This window comes from Mus caroli, chromosome 11 (assembly GCF_900094665.2).
Source record: "Mus caroli chromosome 11, CAROLI_EIJ_v1.1, whole genome shotgun sequence".
Classification (NCBI taxonomy): Eukaryota; Metazoa; Chordata; class Mammalia; order Rodentia; family Muridae; genus Mus; species Mus caroli.
In genome coordinates this window covers 39,752,040-39,775,378 of record NC_034580.1, presented here as the reverse complement: position 1 = coordinate 39,775,378, position 23,339 = coordinate 39,752,040, and the positions used below count along the sequence as shown (strand labels likewise).

The following is a 23,339-nucleotide window of genomic DNA, read 5'->3' as shown; positions in this document are numbered from 1 at the left end:
AGTGAAACATTTCATTGGGGCTGGCTTACAGTTCAGAGGTTCAGTCCATTATTACGACGACGGGAAACATGGTGGCAGACAGGCAGACGTGGTGCTAGAGAAGCCCAGAGTTCTACATCTAGATCAGCAGGCAGCAGGGAGAGCCAATGGGCCTGACATGAGCATTTGAAACCCCAAAGCCCACCCCTCTTCACCCCCAGTGACACACTTCCTCCAACAAGGCCACATGTCCTAATCCTGGTCAAGTGGCTGTCACTCCCTAATGACCAAACATCCAATATATGAGCCCTAGGAGCCATTCCTAGTCAAGCCACCAGTGTCCTCGCCTGGGAGAAGACAACTATAAAGCCGTTGGTGGGACCATTAGGAATGGCACACGAGTGCCTGTTTCAGGCAGCATCCGAGCCTCTGCCAGGTACACGCGTGCATAAAGATAAACAGTGCTTTTAAACCACTGCAATGTTCAGGTCTGTCTCACTACTGACCTGAAACAAAGGATGGAGAGTCTTTTGGGTTTTTTTTTTGTGAAGTCTGTTGTTTTCAAGACTAGGTTTCTCTGTGTAGCCCTGGCTGTCCTGGAACTCTCTATAGATCAGGCTGGCTTTGAACTCAGAGATCTGTCTGCCTGCCTCTGCCTCCCAAGTGCTGGGATTAAAGGTGTGTGCCACCACTGCCTGGATAAAGGATGCAGTTTGAATTTCATGTTCAGAGGCTGCTGAAAGGCTCATCTGACTTGGCACAGTGTGTTACATAATGTGAACCCAGCACCTGAGCCTTTGTTATGACAGTGTGAGGTCCTTTAGGCAATAGATTTCAGCAAGCTGTCATATAGGTACTCTGCGCTAACAGATAATAGAGGTAGGCATGCCGGAAATGACTCTCAAACTCAGCCGCTGGGTTTTCCTTCAATAAGGTACCACAATATAACCGAGCATGTATCCTCCACAGGAGCACTGAAGATTACGTGAAGTTTCAGATCAACCCAGCTACTTAACAGAAACTTCAAATCTGCTTTAGTTTCTTCTACCATGCTCTCTAAAAAGATGGGAGGAATTCGAAATGGAGCTGGATCAAAGCACCTGGGGAATCTCAAGTGCATTTTACAGGCCTCCGCCGCCGCTGGTGACTCGGTACTTTTGAAGAGATGACCAGAAATTGGGTGTTGTTTCCTCATTCTTCAAAAGCTCCCACAAGCTTCTGATACAGGCTGGAGTGTGCTACCACCAGGATTTAAGATTCCCACCACTGAAAACAGGGCAGAAGACATGAGGATGAGGAGTGCTGTGAAGTGCTGTCTCCTGGACATGCCAACATGCCACGGTCCCCGCATCATGAGCTTACTATGGTTATGGTCACCTGCACAAGATGAGGCCAATGGGCAGTGCTAATTAAACCCAGTGGGCTTAAAAAAAAAAAAAGAGGACATGAAAGGGGTCATGTTGGGGGTGCCTAGGAGAGTGGGACTGCATATGATCAAGATATATTGTTTGCATGTATGAAACTCAAAGAACAAGTTAAAGATGAAAAATATTTCACTAGTCATGGCTCGTGTCTAAGACCCCAGCACTCGGGAGGCAGAGGCAGAGGAAGGCAGATCTATCTCATCTGAGTGGATGCTGTCCATATGGAGTTCTAGGCCATCCAAGGACACACAACAGCAAAGACATGTCTCAAACAAACAAACAACTGGGCCTTCTCACAAATTCTGCCATGTGCAGAACATGTGTGGCATGGGAACACGTGAGGTCCTGGGAGTTCAGAAGAGAAACTGCACAGAAGAGAATCCAATCCCAACACAACACCCATAGTGTTAACACATCACAGGAATACAATGGTTATCTTCAAATTTAAATTTATTAAGACATTCAGCTATGTCTGTCAGTCTACATCCAAATTTGCTACTAAAAACAAAGGAAAACCACACCCCACAGTAGGAATACCAAGTCGGAAATACACTTTTTTTTTGAGCCAAGCTTATTGTATAAATAAATGACTAGTTTCTTTTCATATCAAAATCCCATAAAAAAATTACATCCCCCCTCCCCAGTTCTACCTGTAGCCATGATGAATGTAAAAATTTAAATATGACACATCCTTGTCAAAGAAAGGGTGCAAAGTGTATTAACAGCTTCAAAAGTGGTGTTTGCAGAGTGGGGTCATACAGTCCAGTACTCATTCCCAGAGTGCAAACACTGCCATAATTTAACACTGCTTTTGATTCAGTTGCAAGAATTAAACATTACACAGGATTGGACAGTACACCCAGGGCCTTTATCAGTTCCCTAAAGCCCCTCCCACTTTGGCTCCTTTGTTAAAGTGGACTCCAAAGTGTTCACTAGAGTTTTAGTTTACTTCACACAGCCAACAAAGTATACAATATATTAACAAAAGTTCCATATACATCAAAATAATGAGGACTCCAGCATCAAGTTTAAGAGTCTCAGGCGACACAAGAGCACCCGCAAGGCCTAGTGCACGCCCGCCCCTCCTCCCAGGCACATCCTGACGTACCGTGCTCCTCCATCTCAGAGGAAAGTCAATGCGTCTATATCTTTGATTTCATTGCGGTTCTGTAGAAAACTCCAGAATCATTTGGTGGTTTTAATCAACTGAGGGAAAGGGGAGCGGCCATTACCCACACTATCCAATCAGAGCGACCCCATCCCATGGGAAGGGGAAAGCCAGGTCCACCTCTGCCTTCATCTTCCCACACTGACCTCCAGATCTGTGTCCTCTTAGCCCCTTTCAAGCACTCAGACCTGATTTCATTATCCCTCGCAAATCAGGGGCCATTCCTGAAGTTGCTGAGGTTAAGTTTTCTTGGCAAACCTCTACAAAACATCAGCATAGAACATATAAATACATTTTGATTAGTGTACATTGCAAAATTTCTCCAACAACACGAAGTGGGGTGGAGAGCGGGTGTGTCCACTGAGTAGCCTGGAGCAGATCCTTGGAATGTCAGGTTCCTGCCTAATCCTCTCCTCCATTCACTCCTCAGATCTGAGTGTGAACTCCACCTTGGGTGGCCTTCTCCACAGTCCAGAGCTCCAAGCCTGCTTCTCCTCTAGGCGGACTCAACAGGACACGCTTCACCTTCTGGAATCTGAGGATCCTCTCCAGCATCAGCAGCCCCCTCCTGGCTAGCTGAGCCTCTGTTGATGTGTTCACTACTGTCCCCAGAACCTTCCTGGGTCCCAGTCCCTGGTGGACTCTCATGGTCTGGGGGTTCAGGACCTTCCTGAAGTACAATGTTCTGCTCAGCCCCCGCAGGAGGCTGTGGAGCCGGTTCTGTCCCCAGTCCTGGAAGCTGGGAGGAGTTTTTGAGATGGCAGTGACACAGAGGGCAGGTATCCTGGACATACAGCCATTTCTTAAGACATCCTGCATGGAAGAAATGACTGCAAGGTGTGATCACAGCGGATTTCATGTCCTAGAAGAGAAGTCAAAAGAGGTACCTCAGCAACGTCAGTCATTTCACCTTCCTGATGCCACCCCACAAGCTCCGACTTCAACATAAGCTTTGTAGCACAAACAGAAAAACCTGCAGCACAGAACTTAGAATCATCTGGCTTTGCTCTTAAAGCTGCTATCAGAGGAGGCCTTACACAGTAACGTAAGAGACCTGTGGACGGTGAAACAAACGGGAGTCAAGTGAGGAAGAAACTGTATCCTAAACACGGAACACAGCGGGCGCACTATGCTCGCAGTGAGAGGGTGTGAGTCACGGGTCTAAGGCAGTAACTACAACCTCAGGAAATCTACCGCAGACAGGACTTTTCCCACAGTTATGCGCCAATGCAGCTAGAGACTATTCTACCATGAGCCTATATGCAAGGAGACAAAACTCAGCCACGGGACACCAGAGTGTTGGCAAGGAAGTCGCAGTTGTATCAGGGCCAATATACAGACATTTTACAATTGCTGTGTAAACCAGCGCTCCTCAGTTTCCCCCTATGCTCAGGCTGTACCAAACCTACAGAGTTAGAAAATCTGAACCATAAATCTATACTTAGAACAAGTCCCATGTGGGACTTTTAGGTGCTCGTGCTTCACAAACATGAGGAAAAAATGGTGACACCTCCTTTTGCTATCAGTATTCCTTGGGGAGGGAAGGCCTAAGGCAGGAATTTAAAACACATGGATTTTTTTTTTAACCACTGCTTAACATCCACAATTAGGAAGTGAATATCCCCCAAATTCCTTGCCAAGAGCTGGTAACACCAGGGGATGGGGGCGGGGGAAGAGGCAACTGTGAAGCAGGGAGCCATCCACACAAAAGCAGCCAGCCAGGAAGCTAAGCAACTCCACTCTCGTGGTCCATGTGTGAGCAGCAGGTAGTTCCAGCACTTCAAAAAAAGTGATGTGACACCGACAAAGAGGACTCTCAGACCCCACCCAGGAGAGGAGACATGGCGGGTGGGCGGCACAAGCTGACTGTGCCAAACTTGGTTTTCCCAGGGTGGCCCTGAGGACGGTGAAGCTACAAAAGACAGAGTCTAGTTCAGGAGCACAGAGAAGGAAGGGCAGGGACAGGCTCAAGGCCATATGCCTTCTCATTGCACTCAAGGGTTACTAGCATACAAAAAGTGTTCTCAGAACTCGTTTAAAAGGTGGAAGCTTCATGTTACTATGAGAAAAGATTCGAATCGTGGTAACACCTACCCACAGCATCTGCACTACCATGCAGCCCTAAAAGCATTTCTGCATATACACTGCCACTATCTATGGCTGGCTGCCACCAGCCTACACTCCCAGTGATTTTACTTGGGGCCTGGTTGCAGCTGTTGCCAGGTAACTTTGTCCACACCTCCAGGAGTACAGCTTAATGCTAAATGCTGCAACTCAGATCACCTGACAGTCCCCAGGTGACTGGGGACCAAACTCTCGCTATGTTCCCAAGATGACGTATCTTTCACTTGTACTACAGGGTAACCATCATCTCGGTCTGGGGCCAGTGCTCTATGGATGGCAGGCAGTCTGTCTACCCTCAATAGGACCCTTCCGCCTGCTTCTATCAACACTTTCCAAACCCCACAGGACTGAAAGTCTCTGACAGAGAACAGCATTCAGTCACCCCCACCATGAAGTCTGGGTGCTTCTTCCCCACCCAGAAGATATTAAGCAGAGTCAAAATCTTGGCACAGCACTTTTCTGAAGTTGCTGACTCCTGGTTGCTAGGATATATTTAATCACACATACACATGAACACTGTGTCTGTGTGTGTAGTCAGTAATAATATAAAATACACCTAACCTGTTTTTCCTTTATTTATGGGTGAGCAATAATGTTGAAAACAATAATAATTAGAACTTGAAAGACTACATTAAAACTGAACTTAGAACTAAAATGGATATGTTTGTATCAGGGCTTTATTACTCTAATCTATGAGCCCCATTATCTCTTTCCAATCCAGAGATTAGTTGTGCCCGGAAATTTACACTGTGACTGGTGCATGCTGCAGCCCCGCGGTCTACCCCGCCTGACCTATCAGCAGACTCCCCCTGTGCAGGTCACCTGGTAACAGATGGCGCAGATGTCGTTGTGTTTCTCCAGCTGCTCCTGCGTCGCGACGGGGAGAGACTTAATCTTATTCACAGCGTCCCTGCGCAGAAGGAAACTCTTCCAGCCCAGCTGGGCACGAAGCCACACGTTGTAGTAGGAATGGATGAAGATGATCATGGAGCCCATCACAGTCCACTCTCCAAAGATGGTCTCTGAGACGCCGTAGGCCACCACACACAGGGCCACAACAAACTCCAGCAGGCGGTAAGTGCCATTCACGTAGTAGATGACGTCATCCATGTTTTCCACGGGCTCTTTGCGGAATTCCTCAACCATAAATAAGACGTAAATAAAAAGTGTTCCCAGAACCTGGGGAGGGGAGAGTATATATATATATATTAAGATAAATGTGATCATAAGAAAAACATTCTCCCTAAGTTTAAAATAATAACACATGAACTCTTGGTAACCACTGAAGGTTGTGTGTGGATGACAGTGACCAGTTACTGAGAGAGCAGACGCTACACCTTCAGAAGCAGTGTTCAGTCTCCTCAGGCCCACCCAACCCTACTAATTCTCCCTGACCTTCCTTATTCCTCATCCGTCCAGTCCTTGTCTCTTAAAACACTTCACCTCTACAAGGAACAGGGCTGAAAGCATCGTTTCCAGAACCACATTTCCTGTCACCTCTTACTGTCACCTCTTACTGACCAGGCAGCAGAGACCTCTGCAAGTCCCAAAAAGCTTGCCGCATCCCGGTGATGCTGTTCATACATATGAAACACATGTCTGTCTGTGTGGTACATACATTAGCTATGTATGTTTATGGCACACATCATGCGTGTGCATATGTGAGTTGTATAGATTTATATTACAAGGGTATTTTGAGTAGACATTTACTTTGAAAAGCCCATTCTTTTTTTTTTTCTTTTAAAAATACAAACATTTAATGTTGGTCTGTTTTAATTCTAAGTAAAGCAATTTCAAAAATACAAACTGAACATCAGAGCCATGTGAACCACCATGATAAAAGAAAACAGACATTCACAATAATTAAGTCTAGAGACAGTTCAGCTTGATAAATTATCTTCCAAGTATCTTAAAGAATTACTAAAAATACTGCTGGTGTTCAGTTAAAATTAAAGAACTTTGGGAAAAATGAAATATGATACAGCTGGAGTGAATAAGGTTACATGGGAACTACATTTTCCATTACCCCTAGATATAAACAAACATTCAAAAATTAACACAATCTGTGTTATTCAAAATATTGCAGCTGCAGGAAAGGCAACTTTAAATTAATAGCTAGGGGAAATCAAGTTTTGGTGGAGGTGAACAGAAGTGACAGTTTGTAATTTGCACTTTGTAAAGCTCATTATACCTGGTTAACCAGGAACCAAAAGCAGGACAAGAAGTTCTCTGCTTCTTTTGGCTACAATGTGACAAGAAAAGTCATCTTTTGAAGATGCTTAAAGAAATAAAGCATGTTTCTTTAAAAACAGGCAAATAATCAATTAATNGAATAAATAAGCACTAACCACAATTTTAGCATTGTCATCAATACACGTCACATATTTTTTCATTTTGGCAGAAATTTCTCCAATTTTTAGTCTAAAATCCCCTAATCATTACAAAAGTAAAATGAAAAGCTACCAAAATAATATTCTTCTGTTTACTCTTTGACTAAGAAAGAAAACAATAAGAAAAAAAACAAACTAAAACAAAACAAAAAAACAGAAGACAACTCTAACACTGGTGATAAAAGAAACTTTTTTTAACACGTAAAATAAAGATATAAATTTAAAATCTTGGTACATTTTATAAAAACAAGAGGTAATGTTGTAATAAAACAGCAGTTAGCCTCAGCTAGCAACATACTGTTTGTTAACCCTGTGCAATGAACGACTTTGTTCATACTCCGCTTGCTCAAACATGACTAACAGCTACTACAGACATTTCAGGAGTCTTCACTGGGCTCCTACAGACTTGCTGTTAAACTGAGACATGAAAAGCCCATTCTAAACACGCTCTAAGATATTTCAGTGTTTTGTTTTTTTGTCAATTTAAAAAAGATCGTTACCATTTTGAAAAAAAAAAAAAAAANATGTGCAAGTCTTAATTACATTTTCTGTTGTTGCTGGTTTGCTGTGTTTTGTCTGTCTTTGTGCACTTTTTGCCATGATGGCTTTAAAATTAAAGGAGGAGGCCTCTAGGCTCCCTCCCAGAGCCAAGAAAGTAGGCAGTGATGGAAGGCAACCCCAACAGCCTGGAAAAGAAAGCTTTCCCAGGAGGCACAAGCTTGGGTGCTCTGCCATCACTAAGCTCCCTGAGCCAGAGCAGAGTCAGCCATGAAGACGAAGGAAGGCACAGTGCGCTGTGTTCCCCGCCAACCGGTGGATGTTAGGGCCAACAAACCCCAGGGCAAACCGCCCGAGAAAACCTTCTACGCCCTGCTCAGTCTGGACAGAGAGAAGGCACGTGTGTAGCTGGCTCGTGATTATGATGATGTGGATTTTGCCAACAAAATTGGGATCACCTAAACTCAGTCAAGATGGCTAATTCTAAATACTTTTTTCACCATAATAAAAGTAAAGCCAAAGGCTTTTGTCATCACCACAAATGGAACACCACCTGGGTTAGGTAACATTTACTAAATCAAGTATTTTCATGACATGCAAGTCTCATACTTGCAATCATGAAGACAGTTTTGACCACATGACAGTTTAGCATTTTCATATCACACTTCCATCAGTATGCAGGATGCTCTAGTAAAGAATGCAGAGTGACAGCAGCCCGAAGCCACTCACTCATCTCAGAACACAGGCAACCAGGGCACAGTGTCACTGTGAGGCTCACCTGGAGAGAGGTAAGGATGCTGCTGGAGATGATGATGAGAAGCCAGAAGTCCATGTGGAAGAACTGGCAAATCATGTAGGCCATGTACGCAGGGAACACGAGGAGGAACAAGCAGAGGCTCACAGCACGGAAGTGTTTCCACAAACTCCTGGACAAGGCACAAGAGTCTTATAGTCAAGCTGTTCACAAACTGCTTCCTCACCACGGCAGTGAGGGCACAACGGCGGTTCCTTAGTTCTGGAGTCACTTGTGGTGGGTTAGGTTTTCTCATGGCTTTTCCGTTCACTATAGCTACCAGTGTCCTTCTAAAAACCACTAAGGGCATACAGGGTCGGGGCACCCAGTGGTCTACTTTTGTTTTCCTCCCACAGCCAAGAGAGAACCCTGCTTTAGCGAATGCTGCTCCAACCACGAGTAATGCTAGCAGAGACACCAACTCCAGCAACAGCCCAGACCCTCAGGCAAGGCTCTCCGTCTGCTTCTGGTGGAGAAGGACCAAGAGTGAGCCTGACGCAGCACCCTGAAGGGATGCAGAACCACACCAGTTCTTATGGAGCAATGGGGATTTTTCTCATCAGCTTTTATAAACGTTCTATAGTGTTCTAGCACACTCATCAATATGCACAATTATTTAATGTACTCTTTAAAAGACACTTTCAGAAACAGCAAAATATGAACTATAGCCAAGTCCAGGTAGCAGTGTGCATGGGCTTTTCATCTGAGCCCGCTCTTAACCACCTGACATGCTTTAAGGAGAAACCTCCAGCTTTAAATCAAGCCCCAGTAACTGGAATTCACTATGCTCACTGAGACTGACACACAGCCAAGAGCTGGAGGCACAGGAAACTGACTTTTTCAGCCACAGTACCTTTTCAGAGGACGTTACAAAAGGTTTGCCCAAGCGGACTATGGGGCACTCAAGCAAAGCTGAACAACTGTAATTATAAGCTAATTTAAGAATTATCTCACAAATCTGCTCTCACAATTCTACCTCCCAAGAGACTACTTCCTCCATGCAACAAATTCAGAACCAAATTCTAGAACCAACCATCAAAATATGAGGGAATACGGGGGGGGGGGGGGGGGGGGGGGGGCCGCGGGAATGGTGACAGTGAATTGTAATCAGTTTTATCTGGGATCTCTTGTATGAACTACGAACCAAAATAGTACAGTCAGTTTTGTGTGTTTGTTTTAGGTGCCAGATACTGATCTAAAGTCTCCAAACAGTCTAAGCAAATCTTCTACCACTAAGCCAGATATGCCCGGTATGCAAAGCAGTATCTTGGAAGCAATAATAGTTTGGGTTTTAGGTCTTTTGAAATGTCTAGAGTTGCAGCCACCACACCATCAGCTCACTTGTTAGAGTGTCTGTAGCCTCAGTGCAGCCTACGGACAGTCAAGAAGATCCTTGGGGCTGAACAGCCAGGCAGTGTAGCCAAACAGTGAGCTCCGGGCTTAGTAAGAGACCTTGAAGCCGGGCGTGGTGGCGCACGCCTTTAATCCCAGCACTCGGGAGGCAGAGGCAGGCGGATTTCTGAGTTCGAGGCCAGCCTGGTCTACAAAGTGAGTTCCAGGACAGCCAGGGCTACACAGAGAAACCCTGTCTCGTAAAACCAAAAAAAAAAAAAAAAAAAAGAGACCTTGACCCAATACCAAGCTCTGACACATACACTCACACACACACAAAGACAGGCAGGCATGCACTCACTCATGAAGACTCTCTGATCTGACATCAATCTCTGGCTTCCAGAAATATGACTGCATACCCACAGAAGAATAAACAATATTTTTTAAATAATAAAAGTAAATATAATTTAAGCTTTCTCTGAATACTAGATGTACACAGATCCAGCTCCCAATTTTATTTGGTCCCATATGGCATCAAGAATTTCCATTAAGGGCTGGAGAGATGGCTCAGAGGTTAAGAACACTGACTGCACTTCCAAAGGTTATGAGTTCAATTCCCAGCAACCACATGGTGGCTCACAGCCATCTGTAATGGGATCTGATACCCTCTTCTGTTGTGTCTGAAGACAGCTACAGTGCACTCATATAAATAAAATAAATAAATCGTTAAAAACAGGGGTTGGGGCTCTTAAAAAAAAAAAGAATCTACGTTAGACTATCCTCCTCTATTTTGCAACTTCCTAAGAGACCATCAAAGGAGGTGCAATTCTGTAAGTCCCTGTGTTTAGGAATCCGATCCTTCTTCTCCACGTGCACTTTCCCCTAATGCTTTGCTCCCTTTAACTGGCATTACATAGGATACAATCACACATGATGCCATATATTTACTAAGTGCTCTTAGACCTAGAAAACTGACACATAAAATGCATTAAATTTTTCTGAAAAGAGTTTCTTTCTTCAAAGCTTCTGAAGTGTCTTTTAACTATAGAAATCCTAAAAAGAAAACCAAAACTGATTAGGAAAGCCAAAGACAGGCTGAGGAGGTGGCTCAGTGGATCAAACATTGGCTGTGTAAGTTGGAGGACCAGAATACAGAGCCCCAAAGTCTATGTCAAAGCCAGCAGAGTGCCTGCCTATGTTCCTGGCATTTAGGAGTTGGAGACGAAGACCGCCCAAGGCAAAACTAGGTTAACTCAACCATCAAGCTCTTGTTCACTCAGACCTTGCATCGGTCAATTAGGTGGGTAGAGAAGGAGGAAGCCCAGCATCCACCTCTGGCTTCAACACGCACATGTACATGCAAAGGCAAACATAACATACAAACAACACACAAAGACACTGAACAGCAAGCTTCCATCCATCCTTCAGGCTTTAGGCAGTCCGTGGGAAGAGAGTCCATTAACTAAATCAAAAATTAGGGATTTCCTTACTTGTCTCTCGATGCTCCCAGTGCCAAAACAATGGGATCTGCGATCTCCAACATGGACTGCAGGATAGAGGCAACGACGATGAAGAGGATGATGCTGAGCAGGAATGCACGGTGAACCACCTGAAGTTCTATGAGCCCCGTCTGCACCGCCAGGATCAGCAGAGTGACTCCTTCCGTCATCCCCCTGGCGGGCGGACAAGTGCAGGAGTAAATTCATATTCCAACCATCCCCAAACCCCACGACGGTACTCCAAGGGCTCTGAATGCTGATGGCATAGCTTTAAATCTATTCGGACATTTCAAGCTAAAGTCCTATGCAAAGTAACTTCATGTCTCACTGCATCAGTGGGGTGGCACACCGATTTACATGCACCCTTACGTGTTCAAAAGCATGCTGTTGGTTTAGGATAGAATGAAAGAAAAGACAACTTATAAAATAACTAATTCCTAAGCAGACACCACTGAGACAGACCCTTCTCTCCTCACAGATAGCCAATGTAAAGATTCACAGCATCAGTTATATACTGATCTCTCTCTGTCGCACACACACACACACACTAAATATAAAAGTACTTATTTAAAACATGTTTTGCTTTCACCATCTTGGAGAAGAAAAAATCCTTTTAAAAAAATCAGCTGTAGACAGCAAAAAGACAAATCTCTTTGCAATTCAGTTTTCATATGGAATAATATATGCCAAGTCACAAGACTTTATAATATCCGATTGGTTTGGTTAGAAAAACTCACATAAAGGAGAAATGATGGGTACAGTTTTAGAAAATCCTTCAAGACGTGACAGCACCACACACTACAGCGTGAAAAAGGGAACACGCTGGCCTGAGAACATACACCCGCACACCTGCCTGGAGAACTCGGGCTAATAAGTCACTGAATACTGAGGTACAATGCACAAACCTGGCTACTCAGCAATCCCACAGGTGGTCTACACAGAAATTTAAAACATGATAAAAGAAAACAGTGAATCCTGGGATATGCTCTGTAACAGTGCAGAAGCACCCAGCCAAAGCGGAACAGACAGCAGGAAAATAAAACCACCAGGAATCTAAGCATTAAGGAGGCGTAAGAAATGGAGCAGTCAAGTGCAACTTGGGTCTTATTTGAGCAAAGTACTAAAAAAAATCCAACAGAGGAATTTGAATAACTGGCTATCATATCATGGTTGACCCTAGCTGTACCTTTGTGAGAACATTTACAGATGGGGCTGGAGAGATTGCTCAGTGCTTAAGAACACTGACCACAGTTCATCTCCCAGGACCCACATAATGGCTCACAACTGTCTGTTACTCTAGTTCCACGGGATCAAATACCCTCTTCTGCTCTTTTTAGGCATCAGACATGTATATGGTACAGACATACAGGCAGGCAAAACACACGCACATATAAATTAACTATAGACTGAAACTTTTAGGAGCAAAATAACAATATTGCATCTGGGATTTTTCTCCGAAGATGTCCAGCTAGGCAGAGGGTTAATTGTTCAGCCTTTGAGAATTGTTAATTCTCATCAAATCATTCTTTGATGGCTCAGTGAGTCTTAATAAATTTATGTTCACACACACATACACACACATACACACACACTCACTCACTCACTAACACAGTCCCAAAACAAAAAGCCCCTGGGAGAAAGCACTAAACAGAAATCAGATTTTAACAGGACAAGTTCTTCAAATGGGAAAAGACAAGTTTTCCAAATTCTCAAATACAGAAAAGCTAAATATACAGCATTTATCATAATATACAGATAATTAAAATGTATTTCTGCATTATAACCTAGTAACAGTCTTTAATAGTACTTCAATCTCAATAATGCAACTAAGCCAAGAAACAAAAAATTTTAAAAATTCATTTTCTCTAAAACTCAAAGACACTCATGATTATTACTACAAAAAGGTTCAGACTGTAAGTGAACAGTTTACCTATTCATGGCAGGATCGTTCATGAAGGCTCGGTATCCCTGCAGGTAGAACTTACAGAGTGTCAGAACACCCAAGGCAACAAAGGACACGGTGAAGACCAAGCCCAGAAGGGAGTAGGGCGTGCTGCAGCACTCGGCGATGCTGGAAAACGAGGGAGGAAGGAAAGGAGGCTGAGTTCTCTGTTTGTGATAAAAAACCATTTTAAGCCTTTACCTTTGCAGAGTGAGATCGTCAGAAATCATCCCAGATCCAAACCTGAGGTGGCTTCACCCATCACCCCATAAAGAAGTTAGTTTTTCATTTTGCTTTGATTAATTGATTATTTATTTATTTATTTGAGCAGGATCTCACTTATGTAGCCCTGGCTGCTTACCCCACCCCACTCCACCCCCCACACCTCATTAGTTATATCTGTTCAGACAGGATCTCACTATGTAGCCCTGGGTGCTTGGAACTCACAGGGATTCACCTGCCTCTGCCTACAGAGTGCTGGGATTAAAGGACAGTACCATCATGCCCGGCTACCACAAATAATTTAAGCCATTTTACCTCCTGCCATTCTGCACTAGAAGCCTTCTACCTCTTCAGCAAATATTCAGTATGCAGCAACACATCTCAGCAAGGTCTTTACTTTTTATTATCTATCACCTTCAAGTGCAGTAAACTTCAGAGAGCGCCTTGCCCACACCTCCAGAACCATATAATTTCACATGATGGCAAATATTCCAAAGTAACCTGCTATGCGCACGTTGTTATGGCAACTGCTGGCTGCTCCAATGGCGCAGACTGCACTTCTCAGGTAGGGGCTTCTCAGAGTTCCCTACCTGACCAATCATTATCAAGCAAGAGCCTCCTTATTACCCACTCACCCCACAAATACAGCAGTACCAGCCACACTATGGGGGCCACAAATTTTTATCTAATTTGGGTGTAGATACAAGAATCTAACTTTAAACGGCTACTTTGAGAGCACACCCAGGAATAGAGTTCATGATCCATAAAACATTGCTGCAATTTTAAAAATTAAAAATCAAGCCTTGTTAACAAAAATAAACATTAGACTTATTTAATATTCAACTGGTCATTAAAATACATCTGGTTTTGTTGATAATTTCTTGTTTACAAAAGCTACTAATAATTAAAATACCTAATTTTTACAATGTACATTCAAGCATTCATATGAACACAACACACACACACATAAAAATCAATCAATAAATGAATAAATAAGACAGCAAACCAGGAATGAACATTTATACAGGGAGCTGAGCATTTCAAAGTCAATCTCAGTGGAAATGGCAAATGTCGACCCTATCTAAGCTCACAATGGACACCACAGTGGGAAAGAACTCAAATGATACACCAGAATTAAAATGAAACAAAACAAAAACCCTAACCTAGGGTCAAAGAGATAACTCAGTGAGTACTGCACACACATGAGGACCCAAGTTCAGATCCCAGCACCCACCTAAAATCCAGGGTGTGGCTGTGTGCACCAGTAATCCCAGCACTGAGGGGAGAGGGGAAACAGAGACAGGAAGATGACCACTAGGTCTTGCTAGCTACAAGCCCAGCCAGTTCCAGGTTCAGCAAGACACCTGTCTCTAGGTAATAAAGCAGAGACTGATGCGGCAGGACATCCAGTACTCTCCTCTGCATGTGCATGTCAATACATGTGTGCACACCAATACATGTGTGCACATACTCCCACATACGCGAACAACCTTAAATCCTGAAAACCCAGGTTTGATTCCTTTGGGGCTTGTCAGAAACTATCTAGGACAGGCTAAGGCAAGCAAGTGCGCTTTCTGGGGACAGCCCACTGTTTTGCATGGCTGCAATGGGTAGGGTCCTCAGAGACTTCACCCCAGGATTCCTTCTCACTGCTGATGTGCCTTTCCCATCACTACTGCATAGCCTAATGATCTGGACACTAATGCACCCTATTGGGCAGATTCCGTGCAGAATCAGTATAAAGATGTACGTTCATATACTAATGCTGTATAGAAGAATTGATGATTTCATAATTCCTGGTATTGATTTTAAAGAATTCCTAAGTTGATCGAGTAATTTCAAGCCCACTACAGAATAAAAGCTGCAACTAGAGCTCTGTGAAGCTTCCCGTGTCAAGGGCTAACTGTACTTGGAGAAGAAGGCAGGCTGGGAACAAATTCACAGTCAAGCAAAACATTCCTTCTAGGTTAGGTGTGAGACCATTATCTGGTAACTAAAGATCATAAGCTGGGAATGAACAACTTATTGCAGATGCAAGGATAGAAAATAAAATACTGACTAGTTTGTCTATACAAAACTTCAAAATAGTAAGACACAAAACAAATGATTTGTCTCTTGACAAAACTGTACTAACTTGTGCATAAAAATTACTGCTTTAAACTTATAATGAACTTACGGGTCTAGAAGATAGATAATAAATGTTTAGTGAGACACTGGTCTTAATGGAAAGGCATGTAAACAATTCTATTATTCCTTAAGTCTTACTGATTTATGACATGAATTACTGGCTTAAACTATGAACTCATGGAATGTAAAATATGCTTAGAAACCCATGTGATCACTCATCCTGAGAAGGTATAACAGCTACGAACCACAGCGAAACAATGGTGCAGCTTTCCCAACTCCATACAGTCTTTGCTTTCTTCTTTTCTTTCTGGTTCAGGAAGAGTTAACAAATTCTGAGCTTCTCATCTGGCCAGCCAGGGGCCCTTGAGCCAGAGAGAAAAGAGCCCTAGTAACTAACTTTTCTTAATCCCCTGCTACCAACAGCAGGAGTCAAACTACCAGAACCCCAAGGCTTTTGGCCTTAGAACAGCAAAGAGTTAAAGGAAGAGAAAGACTGCCAAATAGTAAGCAATTGCTGCCCCTACAACCACTGTTGCCACCCATCAATGCCTAACTCAGTCTACCCTGGATGGTCACTGACAGAGGCTAACCAGGGAAGTGCTTACACCCATCTAGCCAATTATTTTATTATCTCAACACTAAGCAAAACATGAGGAATATGAGGATATGGTCCAAGTGCACAGAACAGGTACGGATGCTGAACTGAGACCTGGCCTGAGTGGCAACTGTGCCTGTTGTCACAGTGTCACCAGGGAGATGTTCTTCTGCACTCTCCTCACTGTAGACAGAAAATGGCAATAAAGGTCCCTGTCCCTCAAGAGTGCTGGAAAGACTAGGAGGGAGTAAAAATGTTTAGAAGATGGCATGTATTAAAAACTGAACAGGACTATCATTTAAGTAACATATCCACAAATCGCTTTCTGTACCCTGGTCCCCATGGCAACTGAACACACAATATTTCAGTCCACATATCCCTTCACTCCATAGGTCCCACATAGCTAAAAGTCCCATCTTGATTAAACACAGTGGTGTGATACTGCTAAAAGCAGCCTGCATACCTGACTTCCCAGACCCAAGTTCCCAGACTTCCAAGGGTGGATTACCTTGTCAGGAAAAGGAAGAGAAGCCTCTCCCGGGATGCAGGCTGATCTCTGGTGCTGAAGTAGGAGTAGATCTGAAGAGCAAATAAAACAAGCCAGAAGACCATGAAGAGCACGGGCACCACCAGCTGGTTCCACAGGGACATTCCCAAGGCCAGAAGGCCGTACACCTCCACTACCTGAAGAGGAGAGACAAGGCTGCCTTAGATCTCAAGTACTTATAAAATACACAGCTCAATCCTCCCGCAGGGTTGGTCTCACTAGACTCCTTCAGAGCTGGATACACGGTAGGCAGCCCGGTTTCGTTTGTACTGAATTTCACATTCTTATTCACACATGGTCTATGTGCACAGGTCAGCAACAACACACTGCCCCAAGGGTTGAGAGAGAAGGCTGGATTCAAAACTAAACAACCTCAATGGTGGCTCTGAAGAAACCTGGTTTATGATCATATCTAATCAGGACACTGATAAAGAAAATGGGGGGTGGAGTGGGGCTGGAGAGATGGGCCTAAGGTTAAAAGTACTGGCTGCTCTTCCAGAAGACCCAGGTTCATCCCAGAACCACATGGCAGCTCACAAAGCTCCATGACTTCTGTCCTAAGGGATCCAAAGCCCTCTGCTGGCCTCCAAAGGCATCGCACAGACAAGTAGTACATAGTAAACATGTAGGCCAACACTCATACAGAAAGGAATAGAACATTTAAAAAGGAATTGCTCAGGGTTGGCTAATGAATGTCACAGTTGTGACAGAGTACTTCATCTCTGTTGTCCTCACTACAGAGGAGCAAAGAGAACTTAGCATGTCTGTCCCATAGACAAACTGATTCCCCTTTCTTCCCTTGCTTGTCCCACATCTTCACCATGTGTGTCATCCTCACCATGTATTTGCTGTGCCAAATACAGTACAATGAAAAGGATACACTTTAACAGCTACTAAACTCAAAACTCACAAAGTTTATCAGTTTATAAATCATCTCTCACAAATCTCATTAGCAGGAATCATTAATCACTGAGTGAATTCTTGATTACTACATCTGAGATGAGACGTGTAAGCAAGCTTCTAGAGTTCCTGATCAGGCACCAGGCCCAGAGGAGCTAGCAGCACTGAAACAGGCGGCCTACAAATCCTTAACCCAGCAGCCGAAGGAATCTGTTGATATGAAGCCTGGGCATTCCAATAAAACACAGAGCTGGAGGTGCAGTGTCAAACACACTCAACCTCACTTCTAGCTATTTGTTTTCCCCCAGAACCTCCCCCCCCCCGACACACACACATTTATGTGTATACGTGTGCTTGTGTGAGTTTATGTGTATCCAGGGACCTACAGATGCCACAAAGGGCATCAGATGCCCTGGCACTGGACCTACGGGGTATGTGAGTCACCACGTGTGTGCTGGATCTGAACCCGAGTCTTATACTAGAGCTGTAAGTTCTGTTAACTGCAGGGCCATTGTTCCAGCCTCACATTTATTATTTTTTTCTAATTTAAATTTTTCATCAGTAAAATATACTTTTTCTACAATCTGGTCAAAACTAATTTTTTCCCATCTAGAAAATATTTAAGTAAACTGTTAACTATTTGGAACGTGACTGTTAGAGGCTAATTTATCTGAAGTAGACAGCAGGCTGCTGCTTTTCCAATCACGAGCACACCATTTAAAAGCCTGACATTTTCCATTTCTTGCTTATGCAATTCTCAAGTCATAAACTTTACAACCTGTCATTTATGTTCACCCGTCTCACCCTAGTGACGTGTGAACCGCATAGCAACCACACGGACCTCACCACGACCTTGAGAAACAGAGACGCTGTCTTATGGCCATTAAATAGTTGACATAAATAAAGGTTTACAAAATGGCTACTCTGTTATAATGTAGAATTGTTCCACACCATAATGACCTGAAGATAAAATGCAGGTCTTGAGCTGAGCTGACTGCCCTTCTCATCCTAGATACAAACACAGCCCTTCGCTGCAAGGCAGCTCTGTGCTGAGCAGGGTTCTACTTCGGGGAGAGCACCCATGTTAATCACTGGGCAGGAGAGAATCAGGCTCAGGCCCAGGGCCTAGGGAAGAGTGCCCACAGGTCTGCTGGCAGAGCACAAGGTAGCACCTCTCCCCCAGGGGTATTAATCTGGTTCATCTGTTAAGTGACAGTCATGCACACAGCCAGGAGGTGAAAGAGAAACCGGATCAACACTCTGCATTTACAATGAAGCTTATCAATTGGTCACAAGTAGAAGCAAGTTTCTCCCGAATGTCTAATCTGGGGCCATCTGTCCTAGAGCAAAGGCAAAGAGGAGGAGAGAGACAATTACAAGCAGCACATTCCGTGTGCCAGCTTCTGGCACTGCCGCTAAATGAGACCTATCACTCTGTAACTCCAACCCGTTTAGCTTCCTAGGTTAAACAGGCTAGGTAAACAAAGGGGAAGACACTGCTGACACAGTAGGAGTAGAGTCAGAAGAGAAATCAATGGTTGTCATCAGGTATTTTCTTATTGTTGTCTTTACTATAATAGTTACGACATTACACACATCGCCTGCCTGACCCAAAGCTTATCTGGATCTCATAGCTACCCTGAGGAGAGCACAGTGCTGTGGTATTATCAGCTTCCTATCACAGAAAGTAGAGAGGCGTGATTATGTCAAAGCCACACAGGTTCAGCCTAGGGGCATGAACCCAAGTGCTCTGCATCCCCAGATTCGCTCCTTCACTGCCTCCCCTGATGAGAACAAGAGCTGGAGAGAGTGTTCCCACAGCCACAGTGGACAGAGGAATGTACTGACCCGCGTGTGCCCGGCGCACTTACCTGAACTAACTCCCGGTATGCAGACTTAGCGAGGTTATACGGTACTAAGAGATTAGACCCTAGGAAGTACAGGACTTCCAATCCTGTAAAAATCATAGCAAACTTGTTGATGATGACGATGGTCTCCAGAGGAACGAGGCAGAGGCGAGCCAGCAGAGGAAGCATGTGTGCCGAGAAGAGCCAGATCTGCTTCGTCTTCATGACGCAGGAACACAAGGTGCACACCACTAACTGACCTGGAAGGGGAACAGACAGCATTAACCCTGAGCATCTGGACAAGATGATGATGAGGAGGAGGACAGGGACAAGGAGGAGGAGAAGGAAGAGGAGGAGGAAGACAGGGACAAGGAGGAGGAGGATGCTCTAGGGTCTGACTTGCTGTGAAGCTTGAGGACCTATGTTAGATCCCCAAACCATAGTGGAATAAGAGAACTCCCAAAACTGTGTCAGTGTCCTCTAACATCAGTGTCTCTCCTTCCTCTCTCTCTCTCTCTCTCTCTCTCTCTCTCTCTCTCTCTCTCTCTCTCTCTCACACACACACACACACACACACCCCAAAAATGTTTAAAAAAAATTTAAGGATGTTATCACAGCTTTTGAATAAGTCTAAAGACTTGAGCAATACTTTAAATCAGATTTTCATTTCATCTAGATATAATTACATATTTGCATGATGAACTTGGAACACTTACTCCCAAAGGCTGATTCGGAAAATAAATAACCCTCTACAGTTCTTAATCACATTTGTGATGGTTTGAGGAACAGAGGAAGGATTTTTAAATGTCTACGTCAGTGTCGCAACAAGTCCATTGCTTTTCATACAGCTTCTTTTTCCAAGGTTTTGGATCCTGAGTATTCTGCACTATATATATGCAAAGCATAAAGCCCAAGATAAAGGCTTCCTGCCCATCATCACGCTTCAACACGATGCCATCTGCTCTGAGGCTCTTAATCTCTGACTAAACCATGTAAACCTTCCAGACAGCCCAAGCCTGAGCGGGAAGGCTGAAAGGTCTGCACACTTTGTTCTTCTCAGAGGGCTGAGGCTCACAGAGAGGAGTGCAGAGAAAGGAGTTCTGCTCCCGCCACCCACAGGCAGCAGCAGCAGCTCCCTAGCCAGGAACGTTGGTGAGTATGAAGCCTACTGTGCGACAGCAGCATGTGAAACCCACTGTGCGACAGCTGTTTGCATACTCAGTAACCTTCCAGATTTACTCTGAATATGAGATGTTAATGTCTTTTGTTTTTAAAATACTTTACTATACTTTATTATGTGCATTGTGTGCATGAGCACATACATGTGTACGCCAGGGAGGGCCAGAAGAGGGGGTCAGAACCCCTAGAACTGGAGCTGGGCTTGTAGGACAGTAGTGAGCAGACAGATGTGAGTGCTGGGAATCAAGCTTGGGTCCTCCACAAGAGCAGAAAGCGGTCTTAACCAGTGAGCCATCATTTCTTCAGCCCCGAATCACACACCCATATTTTATTTATATAATGATTAGAGTGTTCAACTGTTCTGCAAACGACTTGCTCCACTCCATTCACTGTGGGCCCAGGTCTACCCCACAGGAGGCATTGCTCTCACCTGCCAGGTACATTATGTTGAGTGTGTCTGACGTATCAGCATTCAGCTTTTCCTCATGTCACATAATTATGAAGTACTTGCAGGAATAAGCATATATATTTATGACAACCCTGCACTTTTATAATACCCATGAGTAAGCATAAACCAGGATGCTTCCTAATATTTGCTTACAGTGGATCAGTCACCCAAGCTGGCTTCACATTCAGGATCCTCCTGCCTCCATTTCCCTGCTAACCTAGGACTACAGGGTACACTAGAAGCCTGATAGGAAAAAAAAAAAATTTATGGGCTCTGACATACACCTCCAGATAAACTTAAAGAACCAAGTCTTCAGCCGGGCATTGGCAGCGCATGCCTTTAATCCCAGCACTCGGGAGGTAGAGGCGGGCAGATTTCTGAGTTCGAGTGAGTTCCAGGACAGCCAGGGCTACACAGAGAAACCCCATCTCGAAAAAAAAAACAAAAACAAACAAACAAACAAAAGAACCAAGTCTTCCTCCGGAAAGTTAAATGCTTCATGTGAGAAGTAAACATTTAAAAAGTAAGAGGAAGCAGTCAATAGAACAAGTGTCAGAAGGAACGCAGAACAAAACTTAGAATGTGAGACCACTGGAGACAGAGCTGATGAATCAGAAAGCCAAACAAAAGCACAGCTCCCGTCAAACACTGAGAAGCTACAGAGAGGGAGAGAGCTGGCAAGGAGGAGGATGCACGAGTAGGACGGCTGGATTTCCACAAGGAAGAGCACCCAGCCCTGGGGGAAGGGTCACCAGGAACTGAGAGAGGCCGGGGGCAGATGGAGCATACGGGAGAGGCTGCAGGAGGAAGCTCATTTTCATCATTATTAGCCCATTTTTGATGATAAGAATGGGGACATTTCCTTTATTAAAATACTCAAAATCAGAAAGTGAAAGCAGAAAAGCAAAGGCTGGGAGTAAGTGCTCGGGCAGCAGAGGGCTGTGGTGTGGTGCCTCCCTCGGTTTCCCTGGTCAACAGGATGGAAACTTCCCCCCAACCCTCACCCCTTGCCCAGCTCTGAAGTCCCGAGTCCAGGCCCCAGCAGGCAGGGTTCGCTCTGGCCACACGTCCACATCTCCTCTGAGGGACCATGCCTCAGAAGGCATTTTCCTCTAGGACTAGTGATCCTTGCTACTGCAAGGGACTCAGTGAAATCCCCTGCAGCTCCGAGAGGCCCCTACCCCAATGGTCACACTGAGTAAATCAGAATCACTCTAGACTCTGTACTCTCTGAATTCATGACTCCACAATTAGAAAGAACTCTAGGAGGGTTGAACTTCCAGGAACTCATGGAACATTTAAATGGCTCTGGTTTTCTTTAAAAGCACACACTGCTGCTTTTGTGTTTGTTAGTTCTCTTTTTGTAGTGCTGAGAACGGAACACAGAGCCTCATCCTGCTGAGCTGATGGTCCCACTACAGAGCTGCATCTCCAACCCAGAAGCTCATTATTACTGAAACAGCAGAGAGAATTTACTTTAAAAATCAATGTGAACCGGGCGTGGTGGCGCACGCCTTTAATCCCAGCACTCGGGAGGCAGAGGCAGGTGGATTTCTGAGTTCAAGGCCAGCTTGGTCTATAAAGTGAGTTCTAGGACAGCCAGGGCTATACAGAGAAACGAAACAAAACAAAACAAAACAAAAAACATCAATGTGAGAAAAAAAAAACACCCTTTAATATGGCACAGACATCATTTTCTTTCCTCATCAACTAGTTCTTAGTTAAGATACTGACAGTGAGAACATAACCAGGCCAGCCTGGACCAGAGCAGAACCTGCCTCAAATGACCAAACAAATCAAACAGGGTACGAGGAAGAAGGAAAGGGTGGGGGAGAAAGAGAACTGGTGAGAAAATTAGACAGTAAGGAGCAGTAATGGAAGGAGGAAGAGAAGAAGAGGCAGCACAGCTGAAGGCCCCCTTCCTCTGCAAAAACAGCCAGCCTACACCGGGCAGAGCAGGAAGCGCTCTGCTGCCTGCTCCTTCCGTCAATCTGCAGCACTGTGGGCAAGTGGGTCAATTCCTGTTTGGCTGAATGAATGACGTCTTTTTGGTGCCCTTTCAACTAGACAAACCCAACTGGTTTTCTTCCCGGAGACAAATACGTGTGCCTCCAAGACTGCCCTCATCACTAGGGATCCCTCAAGTACCACCTGAGAAGGCAGCACCACTGGCCAGCTCTGACCCCCACCCCACCCCCGAGATTTGGAAGTTCAAGAGAAAGTACTGTGCAGGTTTCAGCCACCTTTCCCAGGCTTCCGGGAACCCAGCCTTTGCCTTTACAATTCAGAAGATTCAGGGAAAACCCTGCAAGAATTTTCACTCCA

At 44.5% G+C, this 23,339-nt stretch overlaps 1 protein-coding gene across 6 annotated transcripts in view; it reads right to left on the bottom strand.

The window, feature by feature from the left end:
- Window positions 1-1,835: 1,835 nt before the first annotated feature.
- The window catches only part of Rnf145 (ring finger protein 145), a 47,972-nt gene continuing 26,468 nt past the window's right edge, over window positions 1,836-23,339 (bottom strand). For all 6 annotated transcript variants that reach the window (XM_029483598.1, XM_021177720.2, XM_021177719.2 and 3 more), the window contains exons 5-11: window positions 19,412-19,647; window positions 16,602-16,777; window positions 13,138-13,278; window positions 11,199-11,381; window positions 8,362-8,509; window positions 5,518-5,874; window positions 1,836-3,433 (exon numbers count right to left, since the gene is read on the bottom strand). In XM_029483598.1, coding sequence (XP_029339458.1) covers window positions 3,068-3,433; window positions 5,518-5,874; window positions 8,362-8,509; window positions 11,199-11,381; window positions 13,138-13,278; window positions 16,602-16,777; window positions 19,412-19,647 — 1,607 coding nt within the window. In that variant the 3' untranslated portion in view covers window positions 1,836-3,067. The remainder of the gene's footprint in view (window positions 3,434-5,517; window positions 5,875-8,361; window positions 8,510-11,198; window positions 11,382-13,137; window positions 13,279-16,601; window positions 16,778-19,411; window positions 19,648-23,339) is intronic.